General features: G+C 42.5%; 1 protein-coding gene across 1 annotated transcript in view; it reads right to left on the reverse strand.

Annotated features, from left to right (window-relative positions):
* atrn (attractin) overlaps positions 1 to 15,470 on the reverse strand; it is a 323,662-nt gene that overhangs the window by 127,106 nt on the left and 181,086 nt on the right. The window contains exon 25 of the mRNA XM_061925143.1: positions 4,541 to 4,602. Coding sequence (XP_061781127.1) covers positions 4,541 to 4,602 — 62 coding nt within the window. The remainder of the gene's footprint in view (positions 1 to 4,540; positions 4,603 to 15,470) is intronic.

The following is a 15,470-nucleotide window of genomic DNA, read 5'->3' on the forward strand; positions in this document are numbered from 1 at the left end:
CGTTTTTGGGTCTGGCATTCTGCATCTTCCTTTTCACAATACCCCACAGATTTTCTATGGGGCTAAGGTCAGGGGAGTTGGCGGGCCAATTTAGAACAGAAATACCATGGTCCGTAAACCAGGCACGGGTAGATTTTGCGCTGTGTGCAGGCGCCAAGTCCTGTTGGAACTTGAAATCTCCATCTCCATAGAGCAGGTCAGCAGCAGGAAGCATGAAGTGCTCTAAAACTTGCTGGTAGATGGCTGCGTTGACCCTGGATCTCAGGAAACAGAGTGGACCGACACCAGCAGATGACATGGCACCCCAAACCATCACTGATGGTGGAAACTTTACACTAGACTTCAGGCAACGTGGATCCTGTGCCTCTCCTGTCTTCCTCCAGACTCTGGGACCTCGATTTCCAAAGGAAATGCAAAATTTGCATGGTTGGGTGATGGTTTGGGGTGCCATGTCATCTGCTGGTGTCGGTCCACTCTGTTTCCTGAGATCCAGGGTCAACGCAGCCGTCTACCAGCAAGTTTTAGAGCACTTCATGCTTCCTGCTGCTGACCTGCTCTATGGAGATGGAGATTTCAAGTTCCAACAGGACTTGGCGCCTGCACACAGCGCAAAATCTACCCGTGCCTGGTTTACGGACCATGGTATTTCTGTTCTAAATTGGCCCGCCAACTCCCCTGACCTTAGCCCCATAGAAAATCTGTGGGGTATTGTGAAAAGGAAGATGCAGAATGTCAGACCCAAAAACGCAGAAGAGTTGAAGGCCACTATCAGAGCAACCTGGGCTCTCATAACACCTGAGCAGTGCCAGAAACTCATCGACTCCATGCCACGCCGCATTAACGCAGTAATTGAGGCAAAAGGAGCTCCAACCAAGTATTGAGTATTGTACATGCTCATATTTTTCATTTTCATACTTTTCAGTTGGCCAACATTTCTAAAAATCCCTTTTTTGTATTAGCCTTAAGTAATATTCTAATTTTGTGACACACGGAATTTTGGATTTTCATTTGTTGCCACTTCAAATCATCAAAATTAAATGAAATAAACATTTGAATGCATCAGTCTGTGTGCAATGAATAAATATAATGTACAAGTTACACCTTTTGAATGCAATTACTGAAATAAATCAAGTTTTTCAAAATATTCTAATTTACTGGCTTTTACCTGTACTAATCATTTCCCACCGCAAATTTTTTTCGTCAACAAAATGATTTATTGTTGAATGCCACTTTATTTTATCGAGGCCCGCCATGACATTTAATTGTTGGCTCGTGGCTCGGTTGGTAGAGTGGCCGTGCCAGCAACTTGAGGGTTCCAGGTTCGATCCCCGCTTCCGCCATCCTCGTCACCTCCGTTGTGTCTTCGAGCAAGACACTTTACCCACCTGCTGCCAGTGCCACCCACACTACTTTAAATGTAACTTAGGTCATGGCTTTCACTATGTAAGGCGCTTTTAATCACTAGAGAAAAGCGCTATATAAATACATAGTTCGCTATTTTATAGTGACCCGCTATCTCATTTTATTGTGTCCTGCCACATCATTTTATTTGGGGGACTTTAACGGATGCAGACTGGACAATGTTTTACCATCTTTCGAACAGTATGTGGACATTCCAACAAGAAGGGGAAACATATTGGACTTATGCTACGGGAACATCACCGATGCCTTCCGTGCCCGTTCATATCCTCCGCTCGGAGCTGCCGACCACAACGTCATCTGTTTACTTCCGTCATACAAGCAGGAACTAAAACGCCACAAACCGCACTGCAGCAGTGCCCCCCAGTGGACGGAGGACGCCACCACTCAACTCCAAGGCGCCCTAGCTTGTACTGACTGGGACATTTTTGATGGTAGTCTGAATGACAGGGTCTCTGTCATCACAGACTACATCAAATTCTGCATCAGCTCCACAATTCCAACCAAAACAATACATATTTATCCCAACTCCAAACCATGGATCACCCCACAATTAAAAAAGAGCCTGAAGGAAAAACATAAATCCTTCAAGCAACAGGACTGGGCCAGCCTCAAGACAAAAAATAGGAATTTAAAAAACGAGGTATTTAAAGCAAAACTGAAGTACAAAAACAAACTGGAAACTGAATTCAGCAACATGAACACCAAGCAGGCATTTCAGAAGGTGAAAACCCTGACAGGATGCCAAACAAAAACATCATGCACTGTCAGTGACCCAGAAACCCTCTCTAAAGACCTGAACATATTTTTTACCCGCTTTGATAAATTGGACTTTTCATCAGAGTGTCAGGACCTGCTGAGAGCCCTACCACCACCAGACCCCGAGGAACCGGCCCCCTTCACAGAGGAGGAAGTACGGCGCCAGCTGAGCCGCTGCAAGCCAGGCAAGGCACCAGGGCCTGATGGCATTCCAGCCAGGGTGATCAGGGACTGTGCCATAGAGCTCTCCCCTATCCTACACTCACTCTTCTGTGAAAGCTACTGGACTGCAACAATACCTACATTGTGGAAAACTGCAACCATCATCCCAGTACCGAAAAAATCCAGACCCACAGAACTCAACCATTACCGCCCCATAGCCCTCACATCCATAATTATGAAGTGCCTGGAGAAACTGCTGCTTCACAACATCCTTCCAGTTGTCACCCCACACCTGGACCCCCTCCAATTTGCCTACAGGGCCAGGAGGGGCACAGAGGATGCTGTGGCCTGCCTGCTGCATCTCCTCCTCCAGCATCTGGACTCCCCAGGCAACTTTGCCAGGATCCTCTTCGTGGACTTCAGCTCCGCCTTCAACTCCCTACAGAAGCATCTACTGATCCGGAAACTACACCAGCTCAACATCCCCCCTCAGCTGATCCACCTCACCCACAACTTCCTCACCGACCGATTGCAAGCAGTAAGGGTGGGCTCAAACACATCCCCAATGCTTACCATCAACACCGGGGTCCCACAGGGATGTGTGTTGAGCCCTTTCCTGTCCACACTCTACACCAATGACTGCCGTAGCATCTCACCCACCACAACATACTTAAAATACTCAGATGACACAGCCATTCTCGCACTCCTCTCCAACAGTCAATCCACCCTGGACTATCATAACACAGTCAAACATTTCACAGAGTCATGCACAGCCAGTTATCTGGAAATCAATGTCAATAAAACAAAAGAAATATGGTTCAACCCCCCCTCACCTCAGAACCCCATCATCATAAACACACAAACAGTTAAAACAGTTGACACTTTTAAATACCTGGGCATAACCTTGGACAATAAACTCACCATTGATCAACACACCACGGACATTCAAAAAAGAAGTCAACAAAGACTGTCAGCCATCCGGAAACTTAAAGGACTATACGTTGCACCTCATCTCCTGTTATTACTTTACCAAAGCATTGTTCAACCCATCCTTCTGTACTGTTCCACATGTTTTTTCACCATGCTTTCTGTAACCAACCGGACCAAACTCACACGCATTACAAACATAGCAGCTAAAATCATCGGCCTACCCACACCCAACATTTCAGACATAAACCACAGGTCCATCACCCGACTGGCAAAAACAATAGTTCAGGATATCACTCACCCACTACACCAATACATCATCCCACTACCATCAGGGCGCAGGTACAGAACAATCAAATTCCGGAGGGCCCGCCTCAGGAAAAGCCTGATCCCTGCAGCTATAGCCGCCCTTAACAGCAGGCCCGGCCGACCTGTCTGACAAGCCTGTAAATGTGTGTTAGTCATGTATGATGTCTTTTTGTTATTTTTTTTTGTGTGATGTGTAATGTCTAGTGTTTAAATGTACGGCAGTGACAATGAATTTCCCCAAGGGGACCAATAAATCTAATCTAAATCTAAAAATGTGGCCCGCCACGTTAATGTATCCTGGCGAACCACAGCACCTTATTGTGGCCCCCCACGTCAATGTATCCTGGCCAGCCACAGCATTTTATTGTTGACCGCCACATTATTTCATTGTGACCTGCCGCATCATTTAATTGTGGCTGGCTTGCTACACCATTTTATTGTTGAATGCCATATCAGAACAGTCGTTCTGATTGGCTCCCTGTCCCTCTCCCACACTGGCGTGTGATTGGATAGATTCCTAACTTGTCCCACCCGCCAAAAGAAAAAATTAAATATGATCTCGTTTTTATTTGTCTACTTAATTGTCAATTTCCGTCAACGTGCGTTTGTTTTGATTCGTCGTTGTCCTACTTTAGAGGAGAATTAAGACGAAAATTCTTGAGTCAACAAAATTAACACTGCTTTTTCCGAGGAAGCAGCCAAATTGGACAGAACACCTGTTCACCTGCGAGCATGCGTGACTTGTAGGCAAGACAATTATCCCAACTCGCTTTTCAGACATTAGTGGTGACTCCTTTTCAGTGGATAGAAAACCTTTACTGCCATACAAGCTGTACACTGACTACTCTAAAGTACAGTTGACTTTCTATAGTAGTGTCCCTTGGCGAGATGGAATGAAATACATTTTGCAGATGCTGGTGTTAAGATCTGCAGTGTAAACACTCGTGTTGTGTACTGTGCTCACCTGAAGAAGGTGACAAAGAACTGGACCAGGTCCATGAAGTTACTGTGCTGCGAGAAAGCGATCTGTGGAGGAAAAACAGCAGGTGACAAGTGTTCTTTCATCATTAGCGCTCAGCGCTCCTGGTGGTGGGCAGGAGCAGAAGAAAAAAAACCTCATCATCACAAAAGCAATTGTATTACCTCCGTAATCAAGGTTGCCAGGGGCAACGTTGGAAGTGTGGCGCTAACCCGCCATGTCGCACCACTTCGGCCGTGACACCGCAGCGCCCCACCACGGCAGCGTTGCGCCAGCGCGCCCAGCTCCGCCGCCACCTGCGGCCACATCCCGCGACACCTTGACGCTCGTCTCACCAGCACCGCTGCTCGTTACTCCTCAGCATGTGTGGGATTTGACCATGAATACTTCATATGTGATCAGGGTACGTGTGTGTATTAGGGTTGCACGGTATACCGCTACTAGTATAGTAACGCAGTACTAATAAATAAAAAACAGTACTATACTCTGAAAAGTACCGGTTCGCCATCTTTTTTTTCTTCTTTTTTTTTAACGGGCATTACGGCGCGTCGACACGTCATGACATTGCTGGTTTTACGAGCAGACGAGCATGTTCGGCAGCGCGCACACACGGAGTACTTACAAGTAGACACAGTGTGTAGACAGTAGAGATGCGCGGTTTGCGGGCACAACCGCGGAGTCCGCGGATTATCCGCGGATCGGGCGGATGAAATTTAAAAAAATAAGATTTTATCCGCTCGCGGGTCGGGTCGGGCGGATCAATTAGATATTTTTTTTTTTTTTTTTTTTTTGCGGGTGGCAGTTAAACCAATTCGGAAATATATATACATAGTTAAATGTTGTTACCCACATACGAAAAACGAGCAGGCACCTGCAGCATATGCCACAACAGAAGAAAAAAAAAGAAAAGAGATGGACACTTTTACGGAGCGGAGAAGGGACGCCTCGCCGGGGTCCGGGACCGAGGCCCCTTCCCCCGAGAGGGCCCCACCGGGAGCCGTAGCTGAGGCGATCCGCGAGAAGGGCCCGACGCACGTCCAGGGTCACTACCGCGCCCACCGCACCGACACCCCGCCTCGTCCGCCTTCGCCGCGGCCGGCGTCACGCGCAGCAGGTAAGCAGCTTTACCTGCCCGCCACCCCCGTGGCCGGGGGCTCGTAACATGGGTCACTCCGCGCGCTCCGCCCGCGCAGCTTACCTGCCCGCCACCCCTGTTGCCGGGGGCGCGTAACAGGGGTCACTCCGCGCGCAGTGCGCTCAGCGCGGCTCCCATATGATTGCGCACTGGTGTGCGTCTGGGTCGTGACAGCGTGGCACGCGAAAGACTGTACTGCATTGGATCAGTCTCCTTTCTTTAACAGGCAAAAGCTTTATAACCTCACCATACCTGCCAACTTTTGAAATCAGAAAAACCTAGTAGCCAGGGTCCAGGGGCCGCAGGCCCCGGTAGGTCCAGGACAAAGTCCTGGTGGAGGGTTCAGGGCTTCGCCCCCCGACGCAAAATGATTATTAGCATTCAGACAGGTTAAAATGTTGCTAAAACCATCACTTTTCTATCAGTCACAGTGACTTTTCAAAACAAAAATATTACAGCAAAAATCATATGGGTTGATTGACATGTTTATTCTGTAAGCTAACTTCAATAGTTTGAAATTATTTTGACAGTTAATGCCAGTTATCCTGTCAACCTTTCACAAGACTTCAATTTGTTAATTGAAAGTATAAACAGTATAAACACTTTTTACAGTAAACAAATGGTAAAACAGTACTAAACAATTCCATTAAAAAAAAAATTGGTGTCATTATTAACTTTCTGTCCAAGCTTGTATAATCTACTGCCTTGTTCAATTGTAAAAAATATTCTGTGCCTAAAATTCACATTTCTATCACAATTATCATACTGTAAACATGGTAAGCTAACTTCATTAAAATTAATAGTCCTGTCAATAGCATGGAATTACAATTCAAATGTAGTTTTTTTGTAAGCCTTTCAAAAGAATTCAAAATATGAAAAATTTATGAAAATTAATTTAAGCCATCAGACACTTGAAAAGTGGCACATCACATCTCTAATGTAATCATTTGAACTTTTCAACAGAAATAGCACTGCAAAAATATTAAGGACATACTTCTGTATTTTGGTAGTTATGCTGTCAACATTTAACAAGATTTCTTCAACTTGGACTTGAAAGCATAAATAGTATAAACACTTTTAACAGTATGTCGTGCTGTGAAATACAGCCGACAGGATTGCGCACCACACAGGAAGCAAGGCCAAAGCGCATGCAGGTGCAGGAGAAGAAAGGACTTCTTTCATTTAAGGTTTGTGATAAACCATCAAACTCATTCGTTAAAAGGACTCTATAGTAATATAAAGCGAATTTTTCTGGACATTATCATGCAAGAAAAGTTTATTTTTGGGACCGCGATCACCGCGTAATGATTTTCAAAGGTTGCATTACAAACATGTAACTGTCCCATGTGATCAGCCAGTGCGATTGGAAGTCCATGCTCAATTATTGCCTCCGTAAATAAAACTTCGGCATTTAATCACATCCAAAGAATCTGTTTGGGCGACGAAAAACGTTGAAAGTTTTCCACTTGTATCGCTAGCAACGGCATTAGACTTGTGTTTTTTTGTCCCAAAGTTGTCTTTTACATCGCTAATTCCTCCGTGTCCGATCGAAAAATCTTGTCTGCACAAGGTGCAATTCGCGTAGTTTTCACCCTTTTTTTTTTAAATTAATGAAAAACCGTATTTTTTATCACTGCACCCGTAACCCGGAATAGGTTGATGAAAACCGTACGAATTACGGGAAAACCGGAGTAGTTGGCAGGTGCCTCACTAATGCCTTGCATCGTCTATATTAGATATACCGGGCGGATGGCGGGCGGATGCAGTTCTGATCAAACGTTACATCGGGTGGATGGCGGATGGTTGACGACTTTCTGATGCGGTTGCGGATGAAATATTTGCCTATCCGCGCATCTCTAGTAGACAGAAAAGGGAGAATGGACGCATTTTGGCCTAAAAAGTAAAGATAAAGGTGAAGTTATAACACTGAAACACCCTCAGGAAGAGGTGCTTTAAGACATGGCTAGCTAGCTGGCAACTAACATCCATCCACAGTCGGCAGTGTTTTAGCTACTTCTAAATCACTAATCCTTGTCTCCATGGCGACAAATAATGTATGTTTCTTACATGTACCATTATCACTGGAGGATGAGGAATAGCTAAACATGCTTCACTACACACCGTAGGAGGATACAATAGCTAACCGGTGTCACCGCTAACAAAAGCTAGCGCGCCTGAATGTAAACAAATGCCATGGGTAGATCTACACCTGACATCCACTGTAATGATACCAAGTACAATAGTGTATCTAGTCGATAGTACTATGATTACATCGTCATTTTTTATCGTCACCAAATCTTTTTTCCTTTTTTTTTAAAATTCATATGTTTATAAAGTCAGGAAGTACAGGTAAAAGCCAGTAAATTAGAATATTTTGAAAAACTTGATTTATTTCAGTAATTGCATTCAAAAGGTGTAACTTGTACATTATATTTATTCATTGCACACAGACTGATGCATTCAAATGTTTATTTCATTTAATTTTGATGATTTGAAGTGGCAACAAATGAAAATCCAAAATTCCGTGTGTCACAAAATTAGAATATTACTTAAGGCTAATACAAAAAAGGGATTTTTAGAAATGTTGGCCAACTGAAAAGTATGAAAATGAAAAATATGAGCATGTACAATACTCAATACTTGGTTGGAGCTCCTTTTGCCTCAATTACTGCGTTAATGCGGCGTGGCATGGAGTCGATGAGTTTCTGGCACTGCTCAGGTGTTATGAGAGCCCAGGTTGCTCTGATAGTGGCCTTCAACTCTTCTGCGTTTTTGGGTCTGGCATTCTGCATCTTCCTTTTCACAATACCCCACAGATTTTCTATGGGGCTAAGGTCAGGGGAGTTGGCGGGCCAATTTAGAACAGAAATACCATGGTCCGTAAAGCAGGCACGGGTAGATTTTGCGCTGTGTGCAGGCGCCAAGTCCTGTTGGAACTTGAAATCTCCATCTCCATAGAGCAGGTCAGCAGCAGGAAGCATGAAGTGCTCTAAAACTTGCTGGTAGACGGCTGCGTTGACCCTGGATCTCAGGAAACAGAGTGGACCGACACCAGCAGATGACATGGCACCCCAAACCATCACCCAACCATGCACATTTTGCATTTCCTTTGGAAATCGAGGTCCCAGAGTCTGGAGGAAGACAGGAGAGGCACAGGATCCACGTTGCCTGAAGTCTAGTGTAAAGTTTCCACCATCAGTGATGGTTTGGGGTGCCATGTCATCTGCTGGTGTCGGTCCACTCTGTTTCCTGAGATCCAGGGTCAACGCAGCCGTCTACCAGCAAGTTTTAGAGCACTTCATGCTTCCTGCTGCTGACCTGCTCTATGGAGATGGAGATTTCAAGTTCCAACAGGACTTGGCGCCTGCACACAGCGCAAAATCTACCCGTGCCTGCTTTACGGACCATGGTATTTCTGTTCTAAATTGGCCCGCCAACTCCCCTGACCTTAGCCCCATAGAAAATCTGTGGGGTATTGTGAAAAGGAAGATGCAGAATGCCAGACCCAAAAACGCAGAAGAGTTGAAGGCCACTATCAGAGCAACCTGGGCTCTCATAACACCTGAGCAGTGCCAGAAACTCATCGACTCCATGCCACGCCGCATTAACGCAGTAATTGAGGCAAAAGGAGCTCCAACCAAGTATTGAGTATTGTACATGCTCATATTTTTCATTTTCATACTTTCTAAAAATCCCTTTTTTGTATTAGCCTTAAGTAATATTCTAATTTTGTGACACACGGAATTTAGGATTTTCATTTGTTGCCACTTCAAATCATCAAAATTAAATGAAATAAACATTTGAATGCATCAGTCTGTGTGCAATGAATAAATATAATGTACAAGTTACACCTTTTGAATGCAATTACTGAAATAAATCAAGTTTTTCAAAATATTCTAATTTACTGGCTTTTACCTGTGTATGTCTTGTGTTTATTTACTGTTTTAGTCATTCCCAGCTGAATATCAGGTCCCACCCGCCTCTCACAGCATCTTCCCTATCTGAATCGCTCCCACTGCCCTCTAGTCCTTCACTCTCACTTTCCTCATCCACGAATCTTTCATCCTCACTCAAATTAATGGGGAAATCGTCGCTTTCTCGGTCCAAATCGCTCTCGCTGCTGGCGGCCGTGATTGTAAACAATGTGCAGATGTGAGGAGCTCCACAACCTGTGACGTCACGCGCATATCGTCTGCTACTTCCGGTACAGGCAAGGCTTTTTTTATCAGCGACCAAAAGTTGCGAACTTTATCGTCGATGTTCTCTACTAAATCCTTTCAGGAAAAATATGGCAATATCGCGAAATGATCAAGTATGACACATAGAATGGACCTGCTATCCCCGTTTAAATAAGAAAATCGCATTTCAGTAGGCCTTTAAGATATTGCTTCCCAGAGGAAGTTCTTAATTTAGTTCTTTGAAATAAAAAGTATATTTTAATATGGTCTAAAAAGAACAATTTTGCTACGAGTAAGATGCAGTGTCATTTCAATCTGGATTGGGTCATATAAATACCGCTGTGCACATATTTACATGGATGTTTATTTGGAAAAGTATCGAAATACACATTGGTACTGTCGGTTTCGGGACAAATCGACGTTGTGTCATGTCCATGGCTTGTTTCTTTTGAGAGGTTATGAAAAGAAGCTTGATGCAAAGCCAGCGTTTCTCTCAAAGGAAATGGGGGTGCCGAGGTGGGGTGATGAAGGAGCGCTGCCTCTAATCTGGATGATATCTCGACATGTTGGCTGTGGCACCGGGCGTCAGATCACAGCTCTTTTAATGTAATTAGTCTGGGATTTGCCTTTCATTACAAACATGATTAAACTCACATCTATTCTTCATCAAGAGAAGGAAACAAGGAGGAGGGCGCTGACGCTCACTGACTCAGCAGCGCTTTGATTAGGCGAGCTCCTCAGTGGCGACGAGGTCACAGGAGCCGTGACGGGTCAGAGCGGCCTAGATAAGTTGAGTTTTTAGTGCGATTACAATACTTGTCAAGTAGTGTTGCTCTGGTAAGTCAGGTGACCAGGTGCTTTTCACACACAGGCCGTCGGAATGCAGGCGTTAATTGTGTGTGCGTTAGAGATGCGCGGTTTGCGGGCACAACCGCGGAGTCCGCGGATTATCCGCGGATCGGGCGGATGAAATTTAAAAAAATAAGATTTTATCCGCGTGCGGGTCGGGTCGGGCGGATGAATTAGATTTTTTTTTTTTTTTTTTTTTGCGGGTGGCAGTTAAACCAATTCGGAAATATATACACATAGTTAAATGTTGTTACCCACGTACGAAAAACGAGCAGGCACCTGCTGCATATGCCACAACAGAAGAAAAAAAAAGAAAAGAGATGGACACTTTTACGGAGCGGAGAAGGGACGCCTCGCCGGTGTCCGGGACCGAGGCCCCTTCCCCCGAGAGGGCCCCACCGGGAGCCGTAGCTGAGGCGATCCGCGAGAAGGGCCCGACGCATGTCCAGGGTCACTACCGCGCCCACCGCACCGACACCCCGCCTCGTCCGCCTTCGCCGCGGCCGGCGTCACGCGCAGCAGGTAAGCAGCTTACCTGCCCGCCACCCCCCGAAATTCACATTTCTATCACAATTATCATACTGTAAACATGGTAAGCTAACTTCATTAAAATTAATAGTCCTGTCAATAGCATGGAATTACAATTCAAATGTAGTTTTTTTGTAAGCCTTTCAAAAGAATTCAAAATATGAAAAATTAATGAAAATTAATTTAAGCCATCAGACACTTGAAAAGTGGCACATCACATCTCTAATGTAATCATTTGAACTTTTCAACAGAAATAGCACTGCAAAAATATTAAGGACATCCTTCTGTATTTTGGTAGTTATGCTGTCAACATTTAACAAGATTTCTTCAACTTGGACTTGAAAGCATAAATAGTATAAACACTTTTAACAGTATGTCGTGCTGTGAAATACAGCCGACAGGATTGCGCACCACACAGGAAGCAAGGCCAAAGTGCATGCAGGTGCAGGAGAAGAAAGGACTTCTTTCATTTAAGGTTTGTGATAAACCATCAAACTCATTCGTTAAAAGGACTCTATAGTAATATAAAGCGAATTTTTCTGGACATTATCATGCAAGAAAAGTTTATTTTTGGGATCGCGATCACCGCGTAATGATTTTTAAAGGTTGCATTACAAACATGTAACTGTCCCATGTGATCAGCCAGTGCGATTGGAAGTCCATGCTCAATTATTGCCTCCGTAAATAAAACTTCGGCATTTATCACATCCAAAGAATCTGTTTGGGCGACGAAAAACGTTGAAAGTTTTCCACTTGTATCGCTAGCAACGGCATTAGACTTGTGTTTTTTTGTCCCAAAGTGGTCTTTTACATCACTAATTCCTCCGTGTCCGATCGAAAAATCTTGTCTGCACAAGGTGCAATTCGCGTAGTTTTCACCCTTTTTTTTTTAAATTAAAGAAAAAACGTATTTTTTATCACTGCACCCGTAACCTGGAATAGGTTGATGAAAACCGTACGAATTACGGGAAAACCGGAGTAGTTGGCAGGTGCCTCACTAATGCCTTGCATCGTCTATATTAGATATACCGGGCGGATGGCGGGCGGATGCAGTTCTGATCAAATGTTAGATCGGGTGGATTGCGGATGGTTGACGACTTTCTGATGCGGTTGCGGATGAAATATTTGCCTATCCGCGCATCTCTAGTGTGCGTTTACACAATGAGGTACTATGTTGACGTGTGCGCCAGTGTCTCGGGGAAATGGTGCCTGAAGTGTGACTTGTGACCCGCAGCTGGCTAAAAAGATAGCATAAAACGTGAGCATGACGACATAAGACAAGTTAGCATACTTCTAAGATAGCGCCAAGTCTTAAAATGCACTATTTTTAGGTGTAAACATACAAAATTAGCTCAAAAGCTAGCAGAAAGCGCTAGCTTGCTAATGTTAGCATGATGACATAGGACAAATTAGTATACCTCAAAGATAGCGCCAAGTTTAAAAATGCACTAATTTTAGGTGCAAACATACAAAATTAGTTAAAAAGCTAATATACAACGTTTGCAAGGTGACATAGGACAAATTAGTATACTTCTAAGATAGCGCCAATTATTACAATGCACTATTTTTAGATGTACACCTGTATACATACAAAATTAGTTAAAAAGCTAACGTAAGACTTTAGCATGCTAAGGTTAGCAAGATGACATAGGACCAATTAGTATACTTCTAAGATAGCGTCAAATATCAAAATGCACTATGTTTACATGTAAACATACAACATTAGCTGAAAAGCTCGCATAAAGCGCTAGCATGCTAACAATTGCATGTTGACATAGGACAGGGGTCGGGAACCTTTTTGGCTGAGAGAGCCATGAAAACCAAATATTTTAAAATGTATTTCCGTGAGAGCCATATAATATTTAACGCTGAATACAACTAGATGCGTGCATTTTTAAGTAAGACCAACATTTTTAGAGTATAATAAGTCTCTTATTCTTTTTAATAACATTGTTATTCTGAAGCTAACCAATAATAAATAAAATACTTCTCACCATTAATGCGACTTCTTGAACAGGTGCGGTAGAAAACGGATGGATGGATTAAAATGCATGAAAATGTTTTATATTTTGAACGTTATTTTTAACACTGTTTAACAATTATTCATTACTTATCGTGTTAAGCAATGTCAGCTAAGAATTATCTGAGAGCCAGATGCAGTCATCAAAAGAGCCACATCTGGCTCTAGAGCCATAGGTTCCCTACCCCTGACATAGGACAAGTTACCGTACTTCTAAGATAGCGCCAAGTATTAAAATGCACTATTTTTAGATGTAAACATACAAAATTTGTAAAAAAGCTAACATAACACTTTAGCATGCTAAGGTTAGCATGATGACATAGGACGAAGTAGTATACTTCTTAGATAGCGCCAAGTATTAAAATGCACTATTTTTAGATGTAAACATGCAAAATTAGCTCAAAAGCTAGCATATAGTGCTAGCATGCTAATGCTAGCATGATGACATAAGGTAAGTTAGCATACTTACAAGATGGCGCCAAATATTAAAATGCACTATTTTTTAGGTGTAAACATACAAAATTAGTTGAAACGCTAACAAAGCGCTAGCATGCTAACGTTAACATGATGACATAAGATAAGTTAAAGTACTTCTAAGTTAGCGGCAAGTATTAAAATGCATTAATTTTAGCTGTAAACATACAAAATCCGCTGAAGAGCAAACATAAAACCTTAGCATGCTAAGGTTAGCATGCTGATACTTCTAAGACGGCGTCAAGTTTCAAAATGTATTATTATTAGGGATGAATACACAAAATTAGCTAAAAAGCGAACATAAAACATTAGCACGATGACATGAGACAAGTTACCGTACTTCTAAGATAGCGCCATGTCTCAAAATTCAGAATTTTTAGCGATAAACAAACAAATGAGTTGAAAAGCTTGACGGCATAGGACAAGTTAGCATACTTCTAAAATGGCGCCAAGAAATAAAATGCACTATTTTTTAGGTGTTATTATACTAAATTAGCTGACTAGCTAGCATGCCAACATTAGCATGATGACATATGACAAGTTAAGTATTAAATGCACTATTTTAGGTGCAAACATACATAATTAGCTGAACAGCAAGCATTAAAGGTTAGCATGCTAACATTAGCATGATGACATATGACAAGTTAGGTTAAGTATTAAATACACTATTTTAGGTGTAAACATACATCATTTGCTAAACAGCAAGCATAAAAGGTTAGCATGCTAAGGTTCGCATGCTAATATAAGAAACATTAACATACATCCAAGATGATGCCAAGTATCAAAATCCATGATTGTTAGAGATAAACAAAATGAGTTAAAAAGCAAGGAAAAACTTTAGCATGATGACATAAGACAAGTTAGCATACTGTACATCCAACCTCTGTCATCATTTTAAGTGGGAGAACTTGCACAATCGTGGCTGACTAAATACTTTTTTGCCCCACTGTAAGTTGAGATACTACTGCATAAGTAAAGAAAAAAGATAAGTTGAGGTACTACTGCATAAGTAAAGAACAACACATAAGTTGAGGTGCTACTGCATAAGTAAAGAACAACACATAAGTTGAGGTGCTACTGCATAAGTAAAGAAGAAAAGATAAGTTGAGGTATGACTGCATAAGTAAAGAAGAAAAGATAAGTTGAGGTATTACTGCATAAGTAAAGAAGAAAAGATAAGTTGAGGTATTACTGCATAAGTAAAGAAGAAAAGATAAGTTGAGGTACTACTGCATAAGTAAAGAAGAAAAGATAAGTTGAGGTACTACTGCATAAGTAAAGAAGAAAAGATAAGCTGAGGTACTACTGCACAAGTAAAGAACAACACATAAGTTGAGATACTACTGCATAAGTAAAGAAAAAAGATAAGTTGAGGTACTACTGCATAAGTAAAGAACAACACATAAGTTGAGGTGCTACTGCATAAGTAAAGAAGAAAAGATAAGTTGAGGTACTACTGCATAAGTAAAGAAGAAAAGATAAGTTGAGGTATTACTGCATAAGTAAAGAAGAAAAGATAAGTTGAGGTATTACTGCATAAGTAAAGAAGAAAAGATAAGTTGAGGTATTACTGCATAAGTAAAGAAGAAAAGATAAGTTGAGGTACTACTGCATAAGTAAAGAACAACACATAAGTTGAGATACTACTGTATAAGTAAAGAAAAAAGATAAGTTGAGGTACTACTGCATAAGTAAAGAACAACACATAAGTTGAGGTGCTACTGCATAAGT

This window comes from Nerophis lumbriciformis, linkage group LG29 (assembly GCF_033978685.3).
Source record: "Nerophis lumbriciformis linkage group LG29, RoL_Nlum_v2.1, whole genome shotgun sequence".
Classification (NCBI taxonomy): Eukaryota; Metazoa; Chordata; class Actinopteri; order Syngnathiformes; family Syngnathidae; genus Nerophis; species Nerophis lumbriciformis.